This window comes from Lactuca virosa, chromosome 7 (genome assembly GCF_052849685.1).
Source record: "Lactuca virosa cultivar CGN04683 chromosome 7, Lactuca_virosa_CGN04683_v6, whole genome shotgun sequence".
Taxonomy (NCBI): Eukaryota; Viridiplantae; Streptophyta; class Magnoliopsida; order Asterales; family Asteraceae; genus Lactuca; species Lactuca virosa.
Genome location: NC_136432.1, coordinates 284455038 through 284463916, shown reverse-complemented (window position 1 = coordinate 284463916; position 8879 = coordinate 284455038). Strand labels below are relative to the sequence as shown.

At 33.2% G+C, this 8879-nt stretch overlaps 1 protein-coding gene across 1 annotated transcript; it reads left to right on the top strand.

Moving 5' to 3' along the window:
- Positions 1-1716: 1716 nt before the first annotated feature.
- Positions 1717-3400, top strand: LOC145123466 (putative pentatricopeptide repeat-containing protein At5g40405). Its single transcript, XM_079058676.1, has one exon. It carries the CDS (start codon positions 1808-1810, stop codon positions 3269-3271), a length of 1464 nt encoding a protein of 487 aa, XP_078914802.1. The 5' UTR covers positions 1717-1807; the 3' UTR covers positions 3272-3400.
- The last annotated feature ends 5479 nt before the right edge of the window (positions 3401-8879 follow it).

Here is an 8879-nt window from a genome sequence, read left to right as displayed (position 1 = left end):
CACCGCATCTGTGTGCCTATCTCTCATTCTCTAATGCAAATTCCTTCAATGGTACATAATTTATCTCATCAATGCTTCCTATGAAGTGGGTAGCAGAGAAGAAGCAAACGTTGGAAGTTACAAAGTCTTGATCAGTCATATACCAATTTCTACACCCGATTACGACTCTACGTAACTGTATCGACATGGATTTGAATCCTCATTCTAGGTTTGCGAACTCCAAGCATTTGATTTGTTGGTATTCTTTTAATATTAATTTAAATTTGAGCTGGTATCATTTAAGGATATTTTTCTCTGTCAAGGATCAGGTTTGCTCTCCACATGTAGAAGCTTCCTTACCTTTCTCTTGATTTACCTGTGGCAGAAAAGGGTTCACTACAGACCTTTACTAAATCCAAATCGATTGGAGGAAGAAGATTTATCATACATGATTATGAAAAAATTGACGTTTCAATGGTACTTATTTTACTAATCATTCGATTTTTGATTTTTAGAATCATTCCTATCTCCCGAACCAATTTAAAAGCTCATATATGTTAGGGTTTCAGAAATCGGTTTGTTAGGGAAATTTCGATGTTTTTTCAGAAAACAAAGTCACTCAGATCGGCTGAAAATCATCGTTGCCCAATTTTCCAATTTAATGTATCTGCAAAATTCATTTCAACTGATTTTTAGCATTTAAATATCTTTCATTTGAATTTCATCTTTTAGCTCAACTATGGTTTCATGGTTGACATATCTTCGTTATCCCCAAACCCCTAATTTTTTACCGTGTGTTTTTGTGTTTTGGTGTTTTTCAGGAGTGAGAGCTGAAATTAACCAAACAAATGATTTGTTAATTTTAGTTGTTTTTCAGTCAATCGAGAAGACCTTTGATGAGCTTATTTAACGGGTTGGTGGGTCAACCCGTTTATTTTTTGAGAAACCCATATATGACCCGTTTAATAAACAGGTTGGCGGGTTGAAAAACTCCACCAAAACCCATTTATTTTGTGTCGTGCGGGTCGTGTCGAGAATTGCTAGTCCTAATTATCAAAACCTCTCTGAATGGAACATGTTTTCAATCAAAGCTCATCAATTAGTATAGGGCCCTGAAGCCATGATTAAAAGTGGAAAGATACACCATGAATCATTTTCCATTAATCTCATACCTGTTTATTTATCAATTCCAAACAAACATGTATTTCATATAGATGCTCATGCATCCACCTCGTGTATCACCACGCACCATGGACAATAAATAAATGCAGGTAATGGTTTATTAGTTTTATTCTAGGAAGGGGTTTAATATCTAATGGTAATTTAGTCAATTTATTCTTTCTATTTAAACTATAATGATTCTTAAATATAATAACTGATTATAAATTCTTAAAAAATATTTAAATTTTTTTTGGGTGAATGCAATATTTTAAAAGGTAAAAAGGATATATACAATATTTAGATTTTAGGTTATGTAAATACAATATATTATTTAACAAAGATATATAGTTATATACGGAATTTACCCTTTTAAAATACATATAAATACATAACAATATGTATTTTAACATAAAAACTTCGATTTTAACATAAAAATAAGTATTTTAATCTAGAAAACATGTAGCTAGAAGTATTTTAACCTAAAAATAAGTATTTTATCAATAAAACCCATATATTGAATTATTGTATAATAATAATAAAATTATATATATTCAAAAACTTATGCATAAAGCTTTGCCAAGCCTCGTCAGGTGGTAAACGAGAATGGAAGGGTAAAGTGATATCATGAATGTGACGATCGATCCAAATGTAAGAAACAGAGGCAAAAATGCAAGCTTTGAGAAATTTCTTGAGAAACCCAACAATTTCTATCGCAGAAACATACAAAACCAATGGAGAAATCAACCAAATTCACTCACAATTGCTAGTCAATGGTTTCCTCAACGACCCAGATCTTGTATCTAAATTTGCTGCATCAATCGCCCTCAAACACCCACAAAATATCGATTATTCTGTTCAACTATTAGACCAATGTGAAAATCCCTCAGTCTTTGCTTTAAACTCTCTAATCAGAGTTTACTCCAAGAGCTCAACTCCTGAAAAAAGCTTCGATTTTTATAAAAGAATTGTAAAATCGAATCATAAACCTGATAATTACACGTTTACGTTCTTGATCAAGTCTGCTGCGCAGTTCGTGGATAAGAATTTGGGTTTGGCTGTACATGGGACTGCTTTGAAATACGCATTGGATCAAGACCCACATGTTCAAAGCGGGTTGATTAATTTGTACGCTGAAATGGGGTCTCTTAGGGACTTAAAAGATTTGTTTTTTAACATCCACAACCCAGATTTGGTAACTCAGACAACAATGGTGGTTGCCTGTGCAAGATTAGGAGATATCAAATTCGCACGCCAACTGTTTGATAAAATGCCCGACCGAGATGTGATTGCCTGGAACGCAATGATAGCTGGGTACGTGCGTTTCGGGGAGCCTTTAAACGGAATCGAACTGTTTAACACAATGGAAATGAAAGGTTTGAAGGTTAATGAAGCCACAATGGTTTCCGTGTTATCTGCTTGTACTCAATTAAGTGCTTTAGATGCGGGACAACGGGCACATAGATATATAAAGTATAAAAAACTACAAATCAACACAACTCTTGGTAGTGCACTAGTCAATATGTACGCAAAGTGTGGGGATATTAACACGGCAATGAATGTTTTTGGGGGGATGAAAGAAAAGAATGTGTACACATGGAGTGGTGCCATGGGAGGACTAGCGATGCATGGTTATGGCAAAGAGTGTCTTGACCTTTTTACCCTTATGCAACAAGAAAACATCACACCAAATGAGGTCACTTTCACTTCAATCTTAAAGGCTTGTAGTGTAGCGGGTCTTGTTGGAGAAGGCTGCAAGCATTTTGAATCTATGACCAAAGAGTATGGGATCGTGCCAAAACTTGAGCATTATGGATGTATGGTTGATTTATACGGCCGATTGGGGCGTTTGGATGAAGCGTTACGCTTCATCCAGAGTATGCCCTGTGTACCCCATGCTGAAGCATGGGGTGCACTGCTTAATGCTTGCAAGATTTATAAAAATGTGGAAATGGCTAAACTTGCATCTAGAAAGATGGTGGAACTAGAGGCTAAGAATGATGGCGCGTACGTGGAGTTGTCGAATGTTTATGCGGATTTCAAGAATTGGGATGGTGTTGATGGTGTGAGGCATAAAATGAAGTCAAAAGGTGTTGTGAAGATCCCCGGTGTTAGCGTTATCGATAGTAGTTAGGTATTTAACATTGTTTTGGCTTTTTGACTATTGTTTCATTTTGAAAAATTGCATGTTTTTGTAATCATGCAATTTTAATGGGTGGATTTTAGTTCTTGTCATTTCAATGCATTTTTTGTAATTTTTTTAGTTTCCATGCATTTTTTTTGTATGTTTTATAAATGTTTATTTGATAAAAAATTCAATTTATAAATTTGTACCACTTAATGCTCTATAATTTTTAAAAGTTTTATATGATATTAAATTAAAATTGTTTTTATTATAAAAAGAATCAGTCCAAGCACATTAGATCAGACAAAAACAATCTAATAAAACTGAACTGGGCCGGATAGGCCTTAACAATTGCCTCAACTATATTTATTTCGATCCACATTTGCCTAAGTTTTGATTTTTTTTTGAAACGGAGCCTATGTTTTGATGGGACCCGATTTATGGACCGGTTCAGAATCCGACTAACCCATATTATGTTCAACTCTGGTTATGACAGGTTACGACCCAAATCATGTACATATACGAACATAGTATACGAACTCCCCTTCACAAAACTTGCACACATGGTTCACTAGTTTTACTTCCGACACATCCTTTAATTATGTAAATCTTGTCACCGTAAAACGTAACAAGATTTCACATAAGTGCAAAGAAAAATTAAATTTTCTACCTAGACATAGAATTGTAACTTTTGAATTATTTACCGATAATAATAGTTAATGGTTTTAAAATGACTAATGGATGATCTTTCATAAATTTTTAATAGTAATAATTAGTTTAAAAATAATTCACAATAATAATAATTAATAGTAACATAAAATCATAATACGTTTTTTAACTTACAAACAATGGTTAGTATTTTAGAATATCATCATAATTGAAATTTAAAATGGACCAAATAAGTAAAATTTGGATTAAATAATCAGACAATAGTTAAAAATGTAACATTAAATCGAGAATTAAATTTAGTTTTATTTACACGCAAACAGAAGGTGGAAGCCACTGATTGATGTGATTTTCATATGTGTTGCACTACTATAAACATAGGTATCGGTGACAGACATTTCCGTCGAGAAATCCGTCGCTAAGGCCATCAGTACGAATCAATGATGGATACAGACGATAAAACCTTGGTCGCTAATGGTCAGCGACGGATCAACGAGGGATTGGGCTATCACGGAAGACTTTTGGATCGAGTACATTTTGTCATAGATCCTTCGCTAATTGTCGTCGGTTATCCGTTGTTGAATATCTGTAAATGAAATTTTTTTCTATATATTTAATCATAGTTACTAATGTAATTAGCAATGGTCTATTAGGTGTCGAATCTATCACTAATCAATACCCAAATGTCACAAATGAAATTCCAAATTAACAAAGAAATAATAACCATGTTTACACCAAATTAAACATCAAGCCATATCATTTTATTAATAACAACATACTTTCAACTCGAATAAAAAACTAGCAACATACTTTCAACTTAAATAAAAAACTAGCAACAATTAATAGCAACGTACAATTTACACAATTTGTAAAAATTTTTGTTTCTATCCTTATAATATATTTGAAATAATCATGCACTATCATTTTGATTATTTCAAAAGGGAGTATTGCAATGCTTTATGGTCATCAGAAGTTGTGGTTGTGAAGACCTAAGTAAATGTTCCCATAATTAGAAATTGTATGAAAATGCTATACTAATTTTTTTTTTTTGGGAAATTTCAACACCATAAACATGCTTTTCCATCCAGTTTTGGCATTAGTGACAAACCAAACAATCATATGGTAGTGGCTGTAAAAGAACGAAAAAAGTAAATGTTTTATATAGTAAAAGCACATGTTAAGAAAGCAATGAACATTATAAAGAGGTATAGTTAAGGCTATTTTTTTCCACATTAAGTGCTTTAAAGATATAGTGTTTAATTGATGTTTAAAAACACTTGAGAAGATGGAAGAGATAATGGCAAAATACAAGACTTGTTGTTGGTTGCCATATTTGCTTGTTGAAATCATATCATAAACATCAAAATTAGAGCTGAAAAGTTATAATCCAAATATGGATAGTAGCAACTTCACGAATATATGACAAATTAATTGAAGGAACAAAATTATAAAGACTGAAAAGTTATAATCCAAATATGAATAGTAGCACTATGTACATACGTACTAAAGTAGTTTGATATCTTTCAAACTTGTAGGCATGGGAAACATAATAACAACTTCACGCACTCCTTGAAAAATGATTCCAACTTTTTATTTAAATATGTAACTAAATGTTTGGCATATCAACCTGTTAGTTTATAAATTTAAGAATTAAAATACAAATATTTTACTAGGGATTAGTAACAAAAGAATTGCATAAAATCTAGGGTTTTTGTATAATATTACTTATATGAACTTACCTTGAAATACTTATTTCATTATCTACACATGGGTGGTTACCAAAGTTTCAACTCTTAGTACACAGTAGCGGATCCATAATCAAAGCAAAAGGGTATCCCCCAAAATTTTTCCTTGGCTACCTCGGGAACCACCTAGATATGCTTATGGTAGTACACCTTTCTTGTTCATAAGCCTTGTACACTTTTCCCCCTTCCCCTCACCTTCTATCTCCATCACTGGTTATAGACTCCAACCAACACACCTTTACTTTGGATCCCTATAACATTGATCATAGTCAAAACAAAAATTAGATAACATCAAAGACACATACAAACTCTACTCAGTTCACCTCTTTTGAGTATGGTCAAACCCAACACAAAATAAGTGAAAAATATATAATCTTTTAAACAACATTCAAATCAAAGCATCAAACACACATATCTTAGAGTCTTGATGATGGGGGTGAGATAATTGCCAAATTTAGGTCGATTATCGCTTTATGCTTAAGCATGATTACGTTTAAATACATATGTACTAGACATAACGTAACCTATATGAGTCATTTTGATGCAAATAAAGTTTATACACTTTGAAATGTATCCGTGATATCACAAAAATCTTCGAAATGTTTAGATCGTCGATAAACGAACATTTTTCATTATACATAAGTAATGATTGGATACATATGCTTTGATTAGATACATGTATTAAGTATTATTATGTATAGATGATACACTAAAAAAAGAGTACATGTAATTACGAACCATGGACATAAAGAACGTTGAAAAAAGAGCTCGTATGAGAAAGATACAATTATCCGAAGAAAACGAGACAATGAGCAGAAAACACATGAACCGTAATCGTAAGAATGGAATTTCAAACAGTTCGTTTGACTAGCTACCTTGCGCTTCGCAACAACATTTTGATATTTTATAAAATGTAATATAAGCTAGTATTTTAAAAGAACTCCATCTTTTTTTTTTTGCAAAAATCGAGACTCGACACTGCATTGCCTGACCACAAATGCGACACACTGTAGTCAATCTCTCTCCAAATACACTCAAATATCTCCCAAATCTCTCTCCTCTCTCTTTCTTGCTCTCGGTTTCTAACGCAAAACCACGACCGACAGCTACTCTGGCCGCCGTCTGCCACCGCCTGCCGACACTCGGACACCACTTGCCACCCTCCGACGCCGATATCAACCTTTAACAGCAGTTCTGTCAGCATCGCCACCACTTTTTCCGGCGAAGCTCCGACCAATTTTTTGGCGAAGATCGGGCTAAATTTTCGGCGAGTTACTATCCACTTTCTGGCGAAGCGCTGCTTCAACAATATTTTTCCGACAACTTTTCCAGGTTTTTCTCCTTAGTCTTTTTTAAAGCTACACAAACATAACTATGAGTTTCACGATCCCTTTTATTACATTTTCGAATTTCAGGGGAGAATACATGTCAAAATGATTATAAACTATTGTTTTAATTTCAAAACATATGCTTATGCTTACAAACTTACGCATTTGATATATGCGGTTGAACTTATGTTTACAAAACTTATGCATTGGATATATGTTGTTAGGCTTATGCCTTGAAACTTTTGTGTACAAGTTAGGGCTTATGAACTTATAGAACATATTACTCAATGGTTACACGAGACCAATTCATTACCTAAATGCAATACTTAGTAGACCCCTGACTTATAACTGTTAATCTTCGTGAGTGAGGGAATTATGTATAAATCTATACAGGTTGACACCCCTACATATGGTTGCTAGCTACAACCTTGACGGTCGAGTCACGATGAGTGATAATTGTCTACTTATTATGATGTCCAATGAAGCGTCGAGAGGGGCACTACTTAGTCAATACTTAGGTTATTGGGACTCATTGTAACGTTGGAATTTTGATTAATTTACTGATAATATATAAGCTAGGAAACTATTTATATACATTAAGAAAGTATTTTTTTATTTGAAAGTACTTTTATTTAAATACTTCTAAACTCTGAACTTACCAACATTACGTTGATACTCTTCGGAATCACATGTATTCTCAGGGAAATAAGAGCCAGAAATTTACATTCATGGAATAAATCATGGAATAATATTGTAGTCTCCTTAGTTTAGCAATATAGTTTTATAGAACTGCCTACTATCTGTGTCTATGTACTCTCAAGTTCCTGTACCTATAGTCTAGTACATATGTAATTTCCTTTTCAGAAATAAAAATTTCCACTTTATGTTATTTGTTGTATGTGTTCTATGTATACCATGACTGTGATTCATATTGTCGTCTCACCACCTGTATTTGTTCTATTGGGTGATGCGATTGCCAACAAAGACGCTAATTGTGGAGTCAACGCCTCAAAGAGAAATCAGAGTCTTGACGTCGTTGACATGAAGTCGTGAATTGGCGATGATAGGGGTAGAGGCGGCCAAAATCGACAATATGGGCGACTCGAATAGGTGATGATGGGGTTGGGAGAGGTCGGAGTCAATGTCGGGGGTGGGGGTGCCGAATGAAATTAGGTTACAAATACAGGGATTTGGGAGGGAGGCATCGGGGGAATGAAAAAATGGGAAAGAATTGAAAATCAACGTAAAAATGAGAGGGAATTGAAACTAGCGACCGAATTCACCGAGCGAAATGGATTTTTTCTGTTGTTGATTCCATCACTAATCCCTCTTTAATCCCTTGGTAAATTGCAAGAATTTACGGAATATAAATCCTGGTGTTTTTCGTCGCTGATCACTTGCAAATCCTTGGCTGATTAGTTTGGGTTTACTTGGTCGCTGATACTTGTTTTTCTACTAGTATTAATTTTACTATATCGATTAAAATATTTACAATTTTATTTACATAATAACTTAGTGTAAAGATTATTATTTTATACTTAACATAAAATGTAAATGATTTTAGAATTTTAATTATATAATGTTAACATGCAGTGGGCATATATATATATATATATATATATATATATATATATATATATATATATATATATATATATATATATATATATATATATATATATATAGAGAGAGAGAGAGAGAGCTAGGTTCAGGTGTTTAAAGTAAGTATTGTGTTATTGTATTCATAAATGTGGACCAATCAAAATTTAAAATAAAAATAAATAGTTAAATAAATAAATAAGGGTAAATAGGTAATTTGATAATTAGTTTCCACAAATAATAGCCTATAATTATGGTAACCATTGACTTAACTACCTA

Excerpts from the sequence above, each read along its gene's own strand:
- LOC145123466 (XM_079058676.1), top strand. The coding sequence starts at position 1,808 with ATGCAAGCTTTGAGAAATTTCTTGAGAAACCCAACAATTTCTATCGCA.